Genomic DNA, 19,266 nt, shown 5'->3' on the forward strand with positions numbered 1-19,266 from the left:
CAAAAAAAAGATCAAACCTGTTAAACTTCCAACAAAAAATCCCAAACCCCTGAAAGCAAACCAAAAGTGCACTGTAGCTGGATGGGGGAAAACTGAAAGCGGTAAAAATGCTGATAAAAAAGGCTGTGGATGTGCCCATCATTTCACTGGAACAGTGTCGGACTTTTAGGCGTGGCCTTCCTCCTGCAGTTATCTGTGCTGGGGGATACAATACAACAAAAGGAACCTGTATGGTATGCATTTTATCTTTTCATAGAAAATATATGTTATGAGGGGGGAAAAAAACAACAACCAGTTATTTGCTCCTCACAGGGCGACTCTGGTGGTCCTCTGATGTGCAAGGGGGTGGCGGTTGGTGTCGTTTCCTTTGGATCCATACCATGTGACTACCCAGGTCCGCCCAATGTTTACACCGACATATCCAAGTTTCTCCCGTGGATCAATAATATGTTGAAGAAAAAGAAATGCTAAGTGTAATGTTTGGTTTGTCAGGCTGTTTTTAACCAAAATATTGGAAGCTTTTTTAAAGCTTAATCATTTTTTGAGAAATCCACCCACAGAGGTCCTGAACACATACAACACAGATTCCCCTGATTCCCTTCATCCTAAAGAAGCCACTCGGGATTGCTGACACGTCTTCAAAAAACAATCCTTGAGTCCAGTCCTCAATTTAAACTCTTGGAAAGGACTTTAACCTGGATGAATGAGAGCATCCACAGATATACTGTACAATGATGCATATTTAGACTGCTGTCTGTTGAATAATGGGAGTTTTATGCAATACAACTCTTTCATCCAACTAGGGCACAGAATAATGTTTTTTCTAGAGGACGCTCTAATACAACATCATCTTACATGAAGCTACTGATATTTGCTCTCCCCTGCATGGTTACAGATATTGAAACCTCTCTTGTTGTGTGGGAAGCATATCAGCTTTACCTAAAACATGCACACATCAGTGCAAGCAGCTGTGTGAAGGCAGCAGGTTGAGTCTTCACACTCTTTGAATGCATGACAGCAACCACTGACCTTGCTAACAATAATGTTGATAATTCAGGATGTCACAGGGCCAATGCAGTTTCCTAGTCAGGTCCAACAACAACATGATTTGTGTACATGCTCACTTTAAGACCTAATGGCATTTTTCCTCTCTGAGCACAGCTAATCGTGGCCTTTAATTTACTGTATAACACAGCACAGTCTGAATAATGGTACAGTGTAACAGAATCCAACAAAGGGGTTAACTTCAGAGTATAGCCTTACATGATTATAACCTGGAACATGAATCCTTAGTGGAGGTCATTCTAACTAACTGAATGTCTAACTGTAGGTGAGAATGGTGCCTCTCTTCCTAAATCAACACAGTAAACACTAAATGGAAATTGTTGTCGATATGAAATTGTTGAACTTTTATAAGCTGTGAGGTTAATGTTGCCTACATCTAGAGACCCATCATTCCGCTGGAACAGTATCAGATCTTATAGCATATATAGACTTCTTCCTGGTTCTGTGCTGGTGGTATAGCTTGTATCTTTTCATAGAAAATATGTGTATTGATAAAACAACAAGAAAAAAAGGGTGACTGTGGTTGCCCTCTGGTGTTCAAAGGGGGTGACAGAGTTGGCGTTGTTTCCTTTGTGATTGCTTAGATGTTCACATCGACATATCCAAGTTTCTCCATGGGATCAATGTGCTCGATGTCTTTTGGTAGATCTGATATGGTTTCATTATGTAAAACAGTATAAAAAATTGTCATGCCTATAATTCAAATATTTCTTTCATTCACTCATTAATAAACAGCCACATGTAAAAGGAATTCTTAAGAAGAGGGAAGGAGGGTGGTGGTTTGTGGCCACAGGCACCTTACAAAAAGCTTTAAAAGGGTGCACTGCTCTGCAGAAAGACACCATTTTGCTCGTTCTTCTGGCACAATGCACCCACTGATCAAGTTCCTGCTGTTCCATGTTCTGATCTGTCTGGGTCAAAATGGTAAGATTGCATCATCTCTTTCTTACACACATGTTAAATGTTGTCACTTTTAAATTCTACATTCTTACTGTCAGCTTTTGGAAATGAAATCATAAATGGTCACAAGGCTGAGAAAAACACCATGCAGTTCATGGCATATCTGGCAGATAGTAAACGCACATGTGGAGGATTCCTGATCAGTGAGGACTTTGTGATGACTGCTGCACACTGTGCTGGCTTGTGAGTGACCTGTACTCTACTGCAGAGATCTTTGATTTATATAAACAGCTTAAACATTTTCTTTGTCATTGTTCATGCAGGAAAAAAGTCATTTTGGGCACCCACAATCGCTTTGATAGAAATATGATATACAACGTGCAGAAGGAGTGCATCCACCCAGACTATATCAACTATACAGAAGGAAATGACATCATGCTCCTCAAAGTAAGCAGATACCTCTTGACTGGGAATATGTGTGTTTTATGTTCAAACTACTCAAGATACACTATGAGCTATAACAAGGGGCTGAAAATGTTTTTTGTCCTGTTCATGTTACCGCTCATCTAAATTCCTGAATTACAGTGTAATGTCAAACACTGCACAGCTTTAAGTTTAGAAATTCTGGATCAAATAACACTTGAAGACTGTTGGACTAAAAGACAGTGTTGTGTTTTTCATGGTTCTTTGTCTCCAGTTGTCCAGAAAAGCTCAACTGGGAGAAAATATCAAGCTGATTAAAATTCCAACTTATCCAAGATTCCTGAAACCAAACCAAATGTGCACCGTGGCTGGATGGGGCCTCACAAAAACCGCTGGTCACCTTGCTGATGAGCTGCAGGTTGTGGATGTGCCCGTCATTGACCTGAAAGAGTGTCAGACACAATGGGAAAACCTTCCTCCTAAAGTCATCTGTGCTGGTGGATACGGCACAAACAAGGGAACCTGTGATGTATGCCTTCATTTATTATTTATTTATTTAGGTTTTTTTGATGCACTATGTGCAGCTTTACAAACCACTTCTACCTCCACTCATCTGTGCAATCACTGTTTCCTACTCTTATTTTGACTCACAGGGTGACTCTGGTGGCCCTCTGGTGTGCGCTGGGGTGGCGGTCGGTGTTGTTTCTTATGGACTAGAAACATGTGACTACCCAGCTTTGCCCGATGTTTACACGGACATATCCAAGTTTCTCCCCTGGATCAATGACATTTTGAAGAAACAGACATGCTAAATGTGAAATATTTCAAATGTTGTGAATGTTTTGCTTTTGCGTTAATCACTGTGTCGCTTTTTGAGCCAGACTTCCTTCTGTGATGCTGACGATGAATCCATAAGAGGACACATGGAGGAACATGTAAACGTTTTAATTGACTGAAAAACATGATCAATTAAACATGATCAATTATGTGATATCAGATCAAAGTATGATTGTACACATTAAACCAAAAATCATGAGTGACAGTGTGAACATCTAAACTCACATACAGATGGTCTCTGTCATCAAGACAGCTGCACCACTAAAAAACTATGTTTCTTTTGTTGCTTTGCATGTTTTGTTTTCAAGTGGCTACATTTGCTCTAAAAAAAAAAAACACAAATAGAAAAAGAGTCAACATGGACCAAAAGTGCATAAATAAAGAGATGTAAAATTGACAGAGAATTAACTAAAATAATTGAATGCAACACATGTAATATGTAAGATGCAGCTATAACGGTTAATAAACTATTGGTGACTCTTATGCATGTGACTATAGGCCTAATTATTAATGGTATATAAGAAAGAAAGTCTTGTGGACCAACACGCTTCTAAAGCGAGCATAGATGACTGCATAAGAAGTGAAACCACATTGTGGATTTTTTTCCACAAAATTTGAATATGTAACAAAACAAAGCTGTTTCAATGGAAGCAAGTTATGCCACATCCAGAGGGGACTCTGCTGTATGAGCTGAAGGTGAGGGATTTGTTCCTTCCTCACTGAAAACACCGCACCACATTTCACACTTCCAGCCCTACAATTGGGCCTTTATAACTAGTCTGTGTGACAACAACAAATTTGTGGTTATGCAAATAAGGGCACAGAAGCACAGTGTGGTGATAAAACATACTGACAGACATGAACTGTGTAACCCCCATCATTACTTGTAACACCTAAAAGCGAGGTCCACAGCAGTCTGACCACTGACTCCTTCTTCTTCCTTCTGACACTGTGATGCTTCAGTTCGGCAGTTTCGCATTAAAACAAAGAATATTAATTATCTGTGGTAGCTATAAAACGCTAAAAACATCAGCTAATCCTCCGGGAGGACCCTGTGCGGAGTATTGGCTGGTTGTCACTCTTTTCCTGCTCTGCACGCACCAGAGAGGTACATGCATAATGGCCAAAGTCACAGACCGCAGCTCGTCTTCAGGTAATGCGCGTCCATGTGATTGGGAGGCGTGGCTTCGGGGTGAGCTCCGAGAGAAAGGGGCATGTGTTTACTTTCGAAATCTGGCTGACTCACTGAGTTTTCAAAATCTCCTACCCTACCTTTAACAAACAACATGGATCATAGTCATGTGAGTTCCTGTAAGATCCACCCACAGAGGTCCTGAACACATACAACACAGATTCCCCTGATTCCCTTTCTCCTAAAGAAGCCACTCGGGATTGCTGACACGTCTTCAAAAAACAATCCTTGAGTCCAGTCCTCGATTTAAACTCTTGGAAAGGACTTTGACCTGGATGAATGAGAGCATCCACAGATATACTGTACAATGATGCATATTTAGACTGCTCTTTGTTGAAAAATGGGAGTTTTATGCAATACAACTCTTTCATCCAACTAGGCCACAGAATAAAGTTTTTTCTAGAGGACGCTCTAATACAACATCATCTTACATGAAGCTACTGATATTTGCTCTCCCCTGCATGGTTACAGATATTGAAACCTCTCTTGTTGTGTGGGAAGCATATCAGCTTTACCTAAAACATGCACACATCAGTGCAAGCAGCTGTGTGAAGGCAGCAGGTTGAGTCTTCACACTCTTTGAATGCATGACAGCAACCACTGACCTTGCTAACAATAATGTTGATAATTCAGGATGTCACAGGGCCAATGCAGTTTCCTAGTCAGGTCCAACAACAACATGATTTGTGTACATGCTCACTTTAAGACCTAATGGCATTTTTCCTCTCTGAGCACAGCTAATCGTGGCCTTTAATTTACTGTATAACACAGCACAGTCTGAATAATGGTACAGTGTAACAGAATCCAACAAAGGGGTTAACTTCAGAGTATAGCCTTACATGATTATAACCTGGAACATGAATCCTTAGTGGAGGTCATTCTAACTAACTGAATGTCTAACTGTAGGTGAGAATGGTGCCTCTCTTCCTAAATCAACACAGTAAACACTAAATGGAAATTGTCGATATGAAATTGTTGAAATTTTATAAGTTGTGAGGTTAATGTTGCCTACATCTACAACCTCTAGATATATACATCCACTTAATACGTGCGTGTCAAACACTGCAGATGGCTTAGAGGTCTAAAACTGGCGATAACAGTGCTGATGAGATACAGGTTGTGGTTATACCCATCATTCCGCTGGAACAGTATCAGATCTTATAGCATATGTAGACTTCTTCCTGGTTCTGTGCTGGTGGTATAGCTTGTATTTTTTCATAGAAAATATGTGTATTGATAAAACAACAAGAAAAAAAGGGTGACTCTGGTTGCCCTCTGGTGTTCAAAGGGGGTGACAGTTGGCGTTGTTTCCTTTGTCATTGCTTAGGTGTTCACACCGACATATACAAGTTTCTCCATGGGATCAATGTGCTCGATGTCTTTTGGTAGATCTGATATGGTTTCATTATGTAAAACAGTATAAAAAATTGTCATGCCTATTATTCAAAAATTTCTTTCATTTACTCATCAATAAACAGCCACATGTAAAATTAATTCTTAAGAGGAGGAAAGGAGGGTGGTGGTTTGTGGCCACAGGCACCTTACAAAAAGTTTTAAAAGGGTGCACTGCTCTGCAGAAAGACACCATTTTGCTTGTTCTTCTGCCACAATGCACCCACTGATCAAGTTCCTGCTGTTCCATGTTCTGCTCTGTCTGGGTCAAAATGGTAAGATTGCATCATCTCTTTCTTACACACATGTTAAATGTTGTCACTTTTAAATTCTACATTCTTACTGTCAGCTTTTGGAAATGAAATCATAAATGGTCACAAGGCTGAGAAAAACACCATGCAGTACATGGCATATCTGAAGGAGAAAGGCACATGTGGAGGATTCCTGATCAGTGAGGACTTTGTGATGACTGCTGCACACTGTGCTGGCTTGTGAGTGACCTGTACTCTACTGCAGAGATCTTTGATTTATATAAACAGCTTAAACATTTTCTCTGTCATTGTTCATGCAGGAAAAAAGTCATTTTGGGCACCCACAATCTCAAGAACTTTGATAGAAATATGATATACAACGTGCAGAAGGAGTGCATCCACCCAGACTATATCAACTATACAGAAGGAAATGACATCATGCTCCTCAAAGTAAGCAGATACCTCTTTACTGGAAATATGTGTGTTTTATGTTCAAACTACTATCAAGATACACTATGAGCTATAACAAGGTAAACATTGCATTATTAGAACTATTTCTGGCAACAACCATAGTCCTAGCAACAGACATGTCTTCTTTGTTCTTTCTTTATGAACTCACATAAGTAAATAAATAAATGCACTCAATTTCATCAAACTCCCACATTTTGATGAATTCATAGACACCAGATCTTTTCCAAAAATCAGTAACAGAAAAAGCAAGACCGTAGTTATAGCATGGACAGAGGGGACGTGTCCCCACCATTGAAAAAAGAAAAAAACTTGTTTCAAATTCTTGGATTTTCTCAACTTGGTGCAGTGTTTGCAAACATTATTTATGCATAGATATAGGATGCTTGAGTCCAAGTGAAAGTACATTAGACACAAAACTAGCTGAATATGTCCTTGTTATGTGACACTGACTGGACACATGGGGCTGAAAAAGTTTCGTGTCCTGTTTATGTGCTTATGTGTTTATATGCTCATCTAAATTCCTGAATTACAGTGTAATGTCAAACACTGCACAGCTTTAAGTTTAGAAATTCTGGATCAAATAACACTTGAACACTGTTGGACTAAAAGACAGTGTTGTGTTTTTCATGGTTCTGTGTCTCCAGTTGTCCAGAAAAGCTCAACTGGGAGAAAATATCAAGCTGATTAAAATTCCAACTTATCCAAGATTCCTGAAACCAAACCAAATGTGCACCGTGGCTGGATGGGGCCTCACAAAAACCGCCGGTCACACTGCTGATGAGCTGCAGGTTGTGGATGTGCCTGTCATTGACCTGAAAGAGTGTCAGACACAATGGCATCTTCCTCCTAAAGTCATCTGTGCTGGTGGATACGGCACAAACAAGGGAACCTGTAATGTATGCCTTCATTTATTTATTTATTTAGTTTTTTTTGATGCACTATGTACAGCTTTACAAACCACTTCTACCTCCACTCATCTGTGCAATCACTGTTTCCTACTCTTATTTTGACTCACAGGGTGACTCTGGTGGCCCTCTGGTGTGTGCTGGGGTGGCAGTCGGTGTTGTTTCTTATGGAGGAAAAACATGTGACTACCCAGCTCGGCCCGATGTTTACACCGACATATCCAAGTTTCTCCCCTGGATCAATGACATTTTGAAGAAACAGACATGCTAAATGTGAAATATTTCAAATGTTGTGAATGTTTTGCTTTTGCGTTAATCACTGTGTCGCTTTTTGAGCCAGACTTCCTTCTGTGATGCTGACGATGAATCCATAAGAGGACACATGGAGGAACATGTAAACGTTTTAATTGACTGAAAAACATGATCAATTCTGTGATATCAGATCAAAGTATGATTGTACACATTAAATCAAAAATCATGAGTGACAGTGTGAACATCTAAACTCACATACAGATGGTCTCTGTCATCAAGACAGCTGCACCACTAAAAAACTATGTTTCTGTTTTTGCTTCGCATGTTTTGTTTTCAAGTGGCTACATTTGCATTAAAAAGAAGAAAAAAACACAAATAGAAAAAGAGTGAACATGGACCAAAAGTGCATAAATAAAGAGATGTAAAATTGACAGAGAATTAACTAAAATAATTGAATGCAACACATGTAATATGTAAGATGCAGCTATAACGGTTAATAAACTATTGGTGACTCTTATGCATGTGACTATAGGCCTAATTATTAATGGTATACAAGAGAGATTTTTGGTGGATTTTATTCCACAAATTTTGAATATGTAACAAAACAAAACTGTTTCAATGGAAGCAAGTTATGCCACATCCAGAGGGGACTCTGCTGTACGAGCTGAAGGTGAGGGATTTGTTCCTTCCTCACTGAAAACGCCGCACCACATTTTGTTCTTATAGCCCTACTATTGGGCCTTTATCACTAGTCTGTGTGACAACAACAAATGTGTGGTTATGCAAACAAGGGCATAGAAGCACAGTGTGGTGATAAAACATACTGACAGACATGAACTGTGTAACCCCCATCATCTGACCACTGACTCCTTCTTCAGGCCAAAATCTGACACTGTGATGCTTTAGTGATCAACCAGCCTCAGAGACTGCACACAGCTTTACAGACGTTCTGACCAACAAATCATACATATACTACTGGCCGATGTTAGCATGCTCACATGTGCTTCTTTTGGTAGAGTTTGTCGTTTGTGTCGTTTTTGTGTTGTATGAAAATGCTCACACACTCCTTTCACATTTAACGAACAGTCGTACTTCTGCACAGCACCATACTGCGTCAGCACTTATTAAGATCACACTATTTCCAATCACTTTATGATGTGGTCCCATGTGGTTAAGAAGATAAATAACAATTTGAGTCACGATGCTGTCAGATGTCTGTCAATTTAAATGATGCTGGTCATAACTGTGAGAACGCTGCTCTGTGGTTTCTGCTTCATATCTAGATTTTACTAAGCAAGAGTGCAATTAAAGACACATTAATGAGAAAACTTAAAAAAAAAGAAATGAAATCTAAATTACAAAAGTGCAATTGATGCAAAAAAATCCCTCTGACTTCAGCAGGCTGTGTTTAGCTGACCACGCTCGCATTACATAAACCCATCCTTCGAGCTTTTTCCAGGCAGAAGGACCACAGTCATTTTATTTACTGAAACAAAGGTCATGTGGTGTGTACATGTATGCACTTAAAGGCTGCACTGACGCATAGATGTGTGCAAAGAGGTTAAGGTGTGGGGGGGGGGGTGAAAGCCTCAGATCGTATATAGGGGTTAAATGTGACTCAGGTTACCTGCTGAGTTCAGTGCTGACATGATGCCTGCTCTGCAAAACCTGATGGTTTTTTATGTTCTGACGTGTCTCAGACAAAATGGTAAGATAGCTTCATCTGATGATGTATGTCTGTTAGAAAACATTAACTGTTACCTTTGTTCTCTCATTTTTACAGCGCTTGGGAGTGAAATAATAAATGGTAAAGACGTCCCAGCGAAGTTAATGCTGTACATGGCCTCGGTGCAGCACAACAACAGGCACAGATGTGGTGGATTTCTTGTCAGTGAAGACTTTGTGGTCACTGCTGCACACTGTGACCACGGGTGAGTTCACAGACTGTATTATGTTTGAAGTTTTTATTCTTTTCATTTGTTATATGAACTACTGACAACCGCCTAATGATCACATGTTCAGGGATGCTCTCAGTGTTGTTCTTGGCACCCACAACCTGAAGAATGTTGATGACAGTACAATGAGATACAGTGTCACAAAATGCAAGCACCCGGATTATAAGAAGCCTGCAACTGGTAATGACATAATGCTCCTCAAAGTAAGTACATATAGTGTTTAAACTAAATGTTGCATTGATATAATGCAAATCTACCTGTACAATCTAAAATCTATCATCTACTATATGGCAATGACTATAAACTTGCACAATGCAATGAAAGAATACTTAATTTCACTGCATACGAGTCTGGACAGACATAAATTTAACATAATGATGTGTAGGGGAGGCAATTCTAAGTATAATTAAATCTGTCTGACAGGTACTTGTTAGGCCAGAATGATATCTGCTAATGTTTCACTTCCTGATTTTCAGCTGTCTAAGAAAGTGCAGCTGAACAACAGAGTACAACCGATTCAACTTCCAAACTCTGCCATCAAAGACAAAGCAAAATGCCGCGTCGCCGGCTGGGGTTTCACAAAAACCAGGGGGACAACAGTGTCTGTGCTGAAAAAGGTGGATGTGAGCATTGTTCCCTTGAAGGACTGCAGGAGGAAATGGGAATCTCACAGAGTTCATCTTGTAAACACTGTTATCTGTGCAGGTGGATCTGACAAAAATAAAGGATTTTGTAATGTATGTTTTCTTCTTTTTTCCCACAAAAAGTATCATCTGGCTTGCAGTTTTAAATGATGGAATAACAAACCGAGGTTCTTCCTCCTCACAGGGGGATTCTGGTGGCCCATTGGTGTGCAGCGGAGCCGCAGCTGGCATCGTGTCTTTTAACTACAGAAACAACTGCGACTACCCAAACCTACCCAACGTCTACACAGACATGTCAAAACACCTGGTCTGGATCAAAAATATCACCAGACAGAGACATTGTTAAATGTTGTATTTGCAATTACTTCTGTGTTTGCTCTCCCTGCAAAATCAAACTTTACTTTCAGTTTTATCCTTTTTTATTTTTGGATATGATAATCTGTATTAGGGTATATTTGACATAATATAAATAAAACATTTTTATTGTAAAATGTATTTATTTAGGTCAATTATTATATTTAGTTAATAAATAAAAAAATAAAATGAAGTACAGCATTAGTTTCACAAGTGTTACCGTGAGAACATAGACTATCAGACCTGAATTTGGAAACTGTGGTTTCTGTGGTTCATCGTGTTTGTCACACAATCTGAAAAAATGTTTCAGTCTCTGATGTTAATCCACAACAAAGAACTTAGGTTTTACATTTATGTTCCTTCTTTATAAAACTCAACAAACTACATTTCACTTGATGTGGCGGTGCAGCATAGGGAAGGGATTCAAAAGTCACCTTGGTTTCAACTTTCAATCTCTGATCCGATTAAGTCTGAGCATGTGACTGTTACCAAGAAATGGAGATAAAAGCCAAAAATTGATAAATGAAGAAGCAGAGAAGATACTTCTGTCACTTCTCATGTGTGTGCCTCCCCCTGCTGCACATTCTGATTGAGTGATGCACGCACTGATACACTTCCATGGGTACGCTATGTGCTTACAGTCACTTTTGACCGTGGGGTGCTGTTTCAAATTGAAACTTATGAATCTACAATGTACGAGCATCAGAAAACAGGGCAGATGAATGCTCTGCACAAATGCATGACAGGGCAAGTTTTCATATATGCAAGTAGCAGGGTCTGTCAGTCAGTCAGGGGCATTGACACTTTTTTTCTACACTTCTTTAGCCAGAGGTCAGCCAAGTAAGCACAAGCAAGCATAAAAGCTTGTGTTAAGTGCCATGCATTATAGGTTGATTGTGCTTGGTTTTTGCTTAACTTTCAGCAGCAAGTGACCTGAAAGCAGACCTGTAAGGTGCATCATCACATGTTTCACAAGCCCTCCTCCCCCCTCCCCCACAATGCTCAGTCTCCTGCAGCTGACATGACACATTTGGCGGCTTTACAAACTTTTTTTTTTATCAAAAGCTACTAGTGACTCTCTTTGGTGACATTTGGAGACTGACGTGAAATCATTCTGCTGTCAGGCTACTCTCGTTGACGAGCAGCGACCGTGAGCTCCTCCCCCGCATCAACGCACTCACAGCCGGTCAGTCTCACTGTAGCTTCACGCAGCAGGTTCAGCTGCAGGCAGAGCAGAGAGACCCACAGCACTCATCACACTGATATAATGATGGGGAAACACTGAACTGATTCTTAAATATGTTGAATGTTGGATAAATAGGCTGTGTATTTTATGCTCATTTGGTATTTCCAGAGTAGAAAAAAAGTAGAAAAAAACCTCAACAATGTAAACCGAACCGAAAACCTCAGAACTGTGACACGAACCGAACCATGGATTTAGTGAACCGTTCCACCCCTAATAAACATATATAACATTGAGGGACATTGTTGAAAGCCTTGAAACACTTGAGATATGATCACAAACGTTGCATGCCACATCTGAGAAGGAGCTGCAAATTGAAAGAATGCAAAGTCACCATACAACTCAGGCCTTCTTTGCAGGGTAATGAGGTTCAAATGAGAAAGGAACAACTTGTATATCAAAATCAAAAATACTGTATTAATCCCAGAAAGAAATTGCTCTTACAGATTTGATAAAGAATATAATGATGTGAGTGTGTGTTGATCTCTGCAGCTACATATTGCACATGCAGTTTTGCAACTGTGGGGGGCATTAGATCTAATTTAATGCTGGAAACTGTGGTTTCTGTGGTTGTCCTACTTATGCAAAGAAAATTCTAAGAAACATATCAGTGGGCTGTGTCACATGTTTTCACAAGGAACCTTGGTTTTGCACATCTTGTCTTGAGTTGCATTCTCAAGATGATGTGCAAGGAGGCATATGATGATAAAGTTAAAAAAAATGGGTTGGGAGAGATTAGTCTGTTGCATTTTAATCATACCAGGACATGTAGTCATCATACAATCATATAAGAAGTATTGATTGTGTATAATCTTCAATATTCTTTTCATCATAGATTTCAATCACTGATCACAGTGTGTGAGCAGCAGACACTGAGGACAGCACACAGGATCTTGCAGGACCCCTCACACGCCTTGCTCCCAACTGTGCGTCCCTCCCATCCCCGGTTCATCCTGCTAATGACCCCGCAGGGGAGAAATAAAGTTCTTTGATTTCATTTCATTTCATTTGATTGAAACAAACTGGAGAGTGAGTCATAGGCCTGATAAGGTCTATGGAAGAATGAAACTTTTTTTAAAAAAAAGCTTAAATGACTCACTTCAGGGTGTTAATAGGCCTTATGAATGGAATGAGAAGCAAAATAATACAGATTGCAACAAAACTGTAGTTCTTTTCTACTGGTAGAACATGGGAAACTAGATTAGACACCACAGATTGTAAAAGAAAATCTGGTGCAATATATCTGTGTTCTTTACTAATGCTGCTTCTCTATTCAATTAATTACACAACATGGCCATTGCATTGATATTACCCAATTACACATGTAGCCACAAAAACAAGGCCTAATACCAGTAATCTTGTCACTATGTAAGACGGATAGCACAAGCTTTATGCAGTAACATCCACAAATTGATGCAGTAGGCTCAAAATTTTTAGGACTAATAAAAGTATTCTTAATCTTAATAATCAATGAGTAAATAAGACTCTAAATGGAGGACACCTGGGACAACAATCTGACCTTTTTGTGGAGGTGTGCTGGAACCCCACACACACGGACCAGTACTTGCTGTTTAACTCCCACCACCCACTGGAACACAAACTGAGAGTCATCAGGACCCTGCAGCACAGAGAACAAACTGTACCGACCAGCTCAGAAGGGAAGAAGAAGAATCAACATCAGGAAGGCCCTGCAAACATGTGGCTACCCCAACTGGGCACTCATCAAGGCCACAAAAACAAGACCTACCAACAACAGGACGAAGGATAACAACTGGCAAGAGAAAGAACATTGCCATTCGATGGAGTATCAGAGAAACTCTGCAGGCATTTCAATAACCATGACATCCATTTTAAACCGATGATAACACTTACAACACTTAAGACAGAAACTCCCAGGGACAAACACAGCAAAGTGATATATGCAGTCCAGTGCAGTGAGCAGTGCTCTGATCTGTACATTGGTGAAACTAAACAACCACTACACAGAAGAATGGCTCAGCACAGGAGAGCCATTGACAGGCTGGTATACAGGAGACATATAGAAAGGTATTATTAAAACAAAATGTTCAGTTAAAATTAGGGATGTCCCGATCCGATCACGCGATCGGAAATCGGGCCCGATTACGTGATTTCAGACTCGATCGGAATCGGACATTACCTCCCGATCAGGACTCGGATATATTTTTTAGGGCTGTCAAAGTTAACGCTTTCTGTGCAGGGTGGCTCTGTGTCTTGTAGCGCAGAGGTACGACAGGTTCTGGGTTCGAGATCTTGATGTGCTGCGTGTGTGAAATCTCCAAGTGTGGACACACACACACACACACACACACACACACAGGTTTTGCCGCAACGACTGCCTTTATAGAAAGTATCGGATCGGGACTCGGTATCGGCAGATACTCAAAATCAAATGACTCAGACTCGGACTCGAGGGCAAAAAAACCTGATCGGGACATCCCTAGTTAAAATGTTGCATAAAATGCAACATACTCTACTGAGTCAGACGATGGTGATAAGCATATCCAGAAAGTAAAAGCAGCACAACCAAAAAATAAGAAATATACCTAGTGAAATTTATACATACTATATAATCAGCTTCATCTGAAGACCGACTACCAAAAATACGTTGCAACATATTAATACAAACTAACTAGTTAAGACTTTGAATACACAACACTGACATGACCTTTATCCTTGCAGTAAAAGTAAAAGTTGTGATTCGAGTGAATGTAAGTGCAACATCCATTCTCCTTTAGTTTGAAATAAAGCTTCATGAAAATGAAGGAAACCTCACAGCTTGGTGACAACTTGTTTCATAATTTGACACATTACAATTGTGACTATAGCAGCTTTTTATTGTTCTAATTATTTCATTTCTTAAAAGCTATTAAGTCTGCAGTGAAAAAAATAAGTATTTTCATAACAGGTCAAAGGTCAGTTTTGATCAAGTTACAGACACTGTAGTCTTAGCTGAAAACTGAAGTTTGACTGATATCTACAAACTGAACTGAATCCAAACACTAAATTACTAGAATGAACTGGTTCATTGTATAAAAGCAAGAAAACACAAGAAGGCAGTAGATGCAAAGACAACACAAGTTACAAATACAACCTGAGGAATAAACACGGCCTCAGTGTGCGTGAGTAAAAGTCAAGATAAAATAGATCATAATCCTACTAACTACCCTATAAAAGTGTTACCCTGACTGAAAACTTTGTCTGGCTGCATCATGCATGCTCTTGATAATCTCCTGCCTTATCTTGTCTTCACATGTTTTGGACAACTTGGTAAAAAAAAATCCCAATATTATTATTAATTTACAATCATTTTTTAAAGATTCGTTAAAATTGTTTTGACTCTTTTCAGCACTCGGGAGCATCATTATAGATGGGCAGAAAGCCGCAGAGAACTCCATGCTGTATATGGTGTCAGTGCAGCACAATGAGCATCATGTGTGTGGAGGATTTCTGATCACTGAGGAATATGTGGTCACTGCAGCACACTGTGATCAACCACCTACGTGAGTTACTTTTCCTTCCTTAGCTTTTTTTGCAAAGTTTATATAATGCAAGCTATGATTTTCCTTTTTTTTAAAGAAGCATTTTTAGACTTGCTGTCATCATTTATTCTTATTTTTCAGGGTTTTTACAGTAGTTATTGGCACCCATAATCTTAAGAAGACTGAGAAGACTGTGCTCAAAGTTATCCAGAAATACAAACACCCAACTTATGAGAATGTTGGAATGGGAAATGACATCATGCTCCTCAAAGTAAGTAGATTATCTTCAGCCCTGTGCAAATTATGCCAGTATTTGTATTCAGAGTGTGCAAAGAAACAGTGATTAAATAAGTTTAACAGTTTTATGTCTAGTTTGATTTTAAGTCAAAAACATTGCTTTATCCAATTATATTGATCTTTACATTCTGATTCTGTGTCATCAGCTATCCAGTAAAGTTCAACTGGGCAATGGAGTACAAATCATTCAACTTCCTCATTCTGAAATAACTATAAAGGAGAATGAAATATGTCAGGTGGCTGGTTGGGGGATGACCAGTACTAATAGCAGACCTGTTGACGAGCTGAGAGTGGTGGATGTGTCCGTCATTAGCCGTGAGGTCTGTGCAGAGATGTGGCCTGGTCTTCCTGAAAACGTGATCTGTGCAGGTGGATACAAGACAACAAAAGGGTTCTGTCAGGTACATCTGTTCAGATTATAGTGACAGTTGGTTTCCTTTGTAAATCAGATATAAAGACGTTTAGCTGCCATGAGTGAACAGATGAAGCTCTCTTTACAGGGTGACTCTGGTGGCCCTTTGGTGTGCAACGGGATGGCTGTTGGTGTTGTGTCATTCAACAAACATGCTAACTGTGCCTACCCAGACGTACCCAACGTCTACACGGATGTCTCCAAATATCTTTCCTGGATTGACGGCATTCTGAAGGGGTAAAAAAGTTATATGAGGAAAATTGTGTTATTAAATAAATGAGGAGGAAAATAAATATACAAATAACTAACAATTACAAAAACGCATACAAACCTTTGCTTCAACACACTTTTGTTGTGCCTTTTTGTTAAGTTACTGTCATTATTTGTTCTGTAACAGAGAGGCAAAATAAAATCTTTTGAAACATTTTGTCCTTTAATTTAAAGACACAAATGGTGTTAACATATGTTAGTGGTCAAGAAATGCAAGCATATTACATCATGTATTCATATTCATATATTGAATATGCATATTCAATGCATATTCATACATTTTTAATATACATTTTAGATACAATAAATAATACTTATACAAAATTTATTGGTTAATAAAGCAAATGTGTTTTTTTTTTCTCTTTATACATTTTCATTTAATGAAAACCCCAAAACCAACGTAAGAGCTGGTTACAAACACCAAACTATATATGATACGCTAGCTACTTTCCACAGTCTCACTGCATAAACATAGCTTAACAATAGCTCGTATTTAGCTAATGCTAACTTAACTATAATCATACAAAGTTAATAAAGCTCAAATTTAACTTAAGACACAGATAATATCTTAACATTGCATCATAGCATCAAATAGTAACCGTGTGCCTCTTCGGAAGGTTGCTGATACATGAAACATTTCCTTTAAAATTTTCCATTTACCGTGTCTCACTGTCACAGTCTGTTTTTGTTATTAGCGGAACTCCGCGATCGTAGTGGAACCTTTTCAAAATAAAAGCCCTTGTAATCAAAATGAGAAATAAGAATATATAAGCTCAAACCAGAATGAAAACATGTAATAAAGATAACAGAATAATCATTTAACAGGGCTATCTTCTTAAGAAGGCTAAAATATAAATTTGCTTATTTTACATTTCCCATAACAAGTACATTATATTGTTTGCAATAAGTTCTACCTAAAGCAGAAGTTGAGATGTTTAGCGTGTTGTTTAGCAACATCACACTGTTCCATTGCATAACATTATAACACAACCAATGTAACCAATTAGAAAACAGGAACTTCAAATATTTGATAATGCATGTTTTAATGTCACTACATTACACTATGTTACCCAAATTAAGCCACTTTTTCTCCTCCAGGGGGAGTTAATAACTCTGATATGAAGGACAGGAAAGGACTGGAACTTGTTACTGAAGAGCCATGAACTGGATCTACAAGTTATCTGAAAGTGGCATCTTTGCTGAACTACTGCTTCTGCAAGTCAGGATTGGATTTAATACCTGAACTTTCTGAGAAGTGTGTGCCTCTTTCATAATATCTTCAAGGCTGGTATCTTCTTTTCAGCCTGTTGCATCAACTGATATCTTGAAAACAACGAACTGAATCTTTTGTAATCTTGCCAACAAACTCACAATATCCCAACAGAATGTTGGCAAATAAAGTGAAGCAATGGAGACCACAAAATAAGCAAGGCTCTGCTCCAAAAGATATAAAACAAGGACAGAAGAGTCTGGATTTCACTTTAGACCATGACTGTCATAGTCCTTCTCCTGCTGTTCCTGATCACTGGTGGTAAGCTGCAGTCAATATAATGATACATTTACCACAATCCTACCTATATTAACTTGAACTAACATAAGTAAATTATGCTGTGTTTTGTGTTTCAGGAGCTGATGGCTCACGTATTGTTGGAGGCAGAGAATCTGCCCCACACTCACGCCCATACATGGCCTCACTGCAGTCCCGAGGAAGTCATTTCTGTGGAGGAGCACTGGTGAGAGCGGACTTTGTGGTGACAGCAGCACATTGTCCAACGTGAGGATTTTTATGTTTTGTATATTTTATAATTGTCTCAGCTGCCTCATCTTATGTTCTTAAGTGTCTTTTCTTGACCTCACTTAAGTTGTGATTTGCAGACCGGACAGAGTTGTTCTTGGAGCTCATTCCCTGAGAGACAATGAACAGACAAAGCAGGTGTTCCGTGTCGTCAGAGCATTCAGGCACCCTGATTACAATATGCTTTTGAATGACATCCAGCTCCTAAAGGTGAGGACAGCTTCAAATCCTGTCTACAACACTGTATCAGATCACCGTTGTGTACATTTTTTGACTTTCCTTCTCAGCTTGACCGCAGTGCCCAACTGACTCCAGCAGTGCAGACGATCCCAATCAGACCTGGCACACCGATCACAGGGCGTCAGTGCCTCACAGCTGGCTGGGGGTACATAGATAACAATCGAAAATCCCCAGACAAGCTTCAGGAAATTGACGTCTTCATCATCAATCAAGGAACATGTCAAACGAGATGGCCATTTCTCGCCCAGTCAATGATTTGTGCTATGCCAACTGGGGCCTTTCGAGGCGCATGCAATGTAAGAAATCAGTGACAATTTTTTAGCAGTATTAAACAGAAACCATTAATATAACAGTGATGTCATTTTAAATCAAATCTACTCACAGTGTCCTCTGCCTTCTGTCTTTAAGGGGGACTCTGGTGGTCCAATGGTGTGTGATGGTGGTGTAGCTGGTGTTGTCTCTTTCGGTGGGAGCGTTTGTGGAGACCCCAACACCCCTAATGTCTACACACGCGTATCATCCTTCAGGGATTGGATTACAAGTGTATTAAACAGAAATTAGATTGAGTGATGTGTATCAGGATGCTTGCCTGCATTTGCTTTTGCTTTCCATTTGGATTTCGCAAAATTACAAATGTGCATTGAGCTGTGATTGTCATACATTGTGTTAGAAACATGTATGAAGCAGTGCTACCTAAAATGAATAATAAATAGCTTTGTTCATGATCAAATAGGTCCCTGTGCTTTTATTTTATAAACACCAGAAGTGGCTGGACTCAGGTCAAAATTTTGCTTACCTAGCTGTAGAATACACCACATAAAACATCAGGAAAGACACAAGTCCAGCTCACATCCACAATGATTTGCTC

At 39.3% G+C, this 19,266-nt stretch overlaps 5 protein-coding genes across 6 annotated transcripts; all 5 read left to right on the plus strand.

Annotated features, from left to right (window-relative positions):
* On the plus strand, window positions 1-3,498 carry LOC114434123 (mast cell protease 1A-like). Its single transcript, XM_028403084.1, has 7 exons — window positions 1-233; window positions 313-394; window positions 1,900-1,989; window positions 2,064-2,208; window positions 2,289-2,412; window positions 2,663-2,917; window positions 3,042-3,498. Exons 1-7 carry the CDS (start codon window positions 108-110, stop codon window positions 3,198-3,200), a joined length of 981 nt encoding a protein of 326 aa, XP_028258885.1. The 5' UTR covers window positions 1-107; the 3' UTR covers window positions 3,201-3,498.
* Window positions 3,499-6,023: 2,525 nt separating this feature from the next.
* On the plus strand, window positions 6,024-7,850 carry LOC114434131 (mast cell protease 1A-like). The gene is made up of 5 exons (XM_028403095.1): window positions 6,024-6,084; window positions 6,159-6,300; window positions 6,381-6,510; window positions 7,176-7,427; window positions 7,549-7,850. Exons 1-5 carry the CDS (start codon window positions 6,027-6,029, stop codon window positions 7,705-7,707), a joined length of 741 nt encoding a protein of 246 aa, XP_028258896.1. The 5' UTR covers window positions 6,024-6,026; the 3' UTR covers window positions 7,708-7,850.
* A 1,483-nt stretch (window positions 7,851-9,333) lies between these two features.
* On the plus strand, window positions 9,334-10,778 carry LOC114434126 (mast cell protease 1A-like). Of its 2 annotated transcripts, XM_028403088.1 has the most exons (6): window positions 9,334-9,396; window positions 9,472-9,619; window positions 9,711-9,846; window positions 10,120-10,260; window positions 10,349-10,380; window positions 10,472-10,778. In XM_028403088.1, the coding sequence occupies exons 1-6, from the start codon at window positions 9,336-9,338 to the stop codon at window positions 10,749-10,751; spliced, it is 798 nt and encodes a 265-aa protein (XP_028258889.1). In that variant the 5' UTR covers window positions 9,334-9,335; the 3' UTR covers window positions 10,752-10,778. The 2 variants fall into 2 exon arrangements, with proteins under 2 accessions (XP_028258889.1, XP_028258891.1); XM_028403090.1 differs by having other exon boundaries at window positions 10,120-10,380; window positions 10,472-10,734.
* A 4,336-nt stretch (window positions 10,779-15,114) lies between these two features.
* Window positions 15,115-16,392, plus strand: LOC114434591 (mast cell protease 1A-like). The gene is made up of 5 exons (XM_028403913.1): window positions 15,115-15,172; window positions 15,252-15,405; window positions 15,526-15,712; window positions 15,828-16,082; window positions 16,182-16,392. The coding sequence occupies exons 1-5, from the start codon at window positions 15,115-15,117 to the stop codon at window positions 16,332-16,334; spliced, it is 807 nt and encodes a 268-aa protein (XP_028259714.1). The 3' UTR covers window positions 16,335-16,392.
* Window positions 16,393-17,763: 1,371 nt separating this feature from the next.
* LOC114434133 (mast cell protease 3-like) lies at window positions 17,764-19,128 on the plus strand. Its single transcript, XM_028403098.1, has 5 exons — window positions 17,764-17,894; window positions 17,990-18,137; window positions 18,239-18,368; window positions 18,446-18,694; window positions 18,807-19,128. Exons 1-5 carry the CDS (start codon window positions 17,852-17,854, stop codon window positions 18,957-18,959), a joined length of 723 nt encoding a protein of 240 aa, XP_028258899.1. The 5' UTR covers window positions 17,764-17,851; the 3' UTR covers window positions 18,960-19,128.
* The last annotated feature ends 138 nt before the right edge of the window (window positions 19,129-19,266 follow it).

Source organism: Parambassis ranga, chromosome 4 (assembly GCF_900634625.1).
Source record: "Parambassis ranga chromosome 4, fParRan2.1, whole genome shotgun sequence".
NCBI lineage: Eukaryota > Metazoa > Chordata > Actinopteri > Ambassidae > Parambassis > Parambassis ranga.

Excerpts from the sequence above, each read along its gene's own strand:
- LOC114434126 (XM_028403088.1), top strand. The coding sequence starts at position 9,336 with ATGATGCCTGCTCTGCAAAACCTGATGGTTTTTTATGTTCTGACGTGT. Across the intron at positions 9,397-9,471 it reads GACGTGTCTCAGACAAAATG|CGCTTGGGAGTGAAATAATA; the intron begins GTAAGATAGCTT and ends TCATTTTTACAG. Across the intron at positions 10,261-10,348 it reads CAGTGTCTGTGCTGAAAAAG|GTGGATCTGACAAAAATAAA; the intron begins GTGGATGTGAGC and ends TTATCTGTGCAG.
- LOC114434133 (XM_028403098.1), top strand. The coding sequence starts at position 17,852 with ATGACTGTCATAGTCCTTCTCCTGCTGTTCCTGATCACTGGTG. Across the intron at positions 18,138-18,238 it reads ACAGCAGCACATTGTCCAAC|ACCGGACAGAGTTGTTCTTG; the intron begins GTGAGGATTTTT and ends TGTGATTTGCAG. Across the intron at positions 18,695-18,806 it reads CCTTTCGAGGCGCATGCAAT|GGGGACTCTGGTGGTCCAAT; the intron begins GTAAGAAATCAG and ends TCTGTCTTTAAG.
- LOC114434123 (XM_028403084.1), top strand. The coding sequence starts at position 108 with ATGCTGATAAAAAAGGCTGTGGATGTGCCCATCATTTCACTGGAACAG. Across the intron at positions 395-1,899 it reads CATACCATGTGACTACCCAG|AAAGACACCATTTTGCTCGT; the intron begins GTCCGCCCAATG and ends ACTGCTCTGCAG. Across the intron at positions 1,990-2,063 it reads GATCTGTCTGGGTCAAAATG|CTTTTGGAAATGAAATCATA; the intron begins GTAAGATTGCAT and ends TCTTACTGTCAG.
- LOC114434591 (XM_028403913.1), top strand. The coding sequence starts at position 15,115 with ATGCATGCTCTTGATAATCTCCTGCCTTATCTTGTCTTCACATGTTTT. Across the intron at positions 15,406-15,525 it reads CACTGTGATCAACCACCTAC|GGTTTTTACAGTAGTTATTG; the intron begins GTGAGTTACTTT and ends CTTATTTTTCAG. Across the intron at positions 15,713-15,827 it reads AGTATTTGTATTCAGAGTGT|CTATCCAGTAAAGTTCAACT; the intron begins GCAAAGAAACAG and ends CTGTGTCATCAG.
- LOC114434131 (XM_028403095.1), top strand. The coding sequence starts at position 6,027 with ATGCACCCACTGATCAAGTTCCTGCTGTTCCATGTTCTGCTCTGTCTG. Across the intron at positions 6,301-6,380 it reads GCTGCACACTGTGCTGGCTT|GAAAAAAGTCATTTTGGGCA; the intron begins GTGAGTGACCTG and ends TTGTTCATGCAG. Across the intron at positions 6,511-7,175 it reads ATGACATCATGCTCCTCAAA|TTGTCCAGAAAAGCTCAACT; the intron begins GTAAGCAGATAC and ends CTGTGTCTCCAG.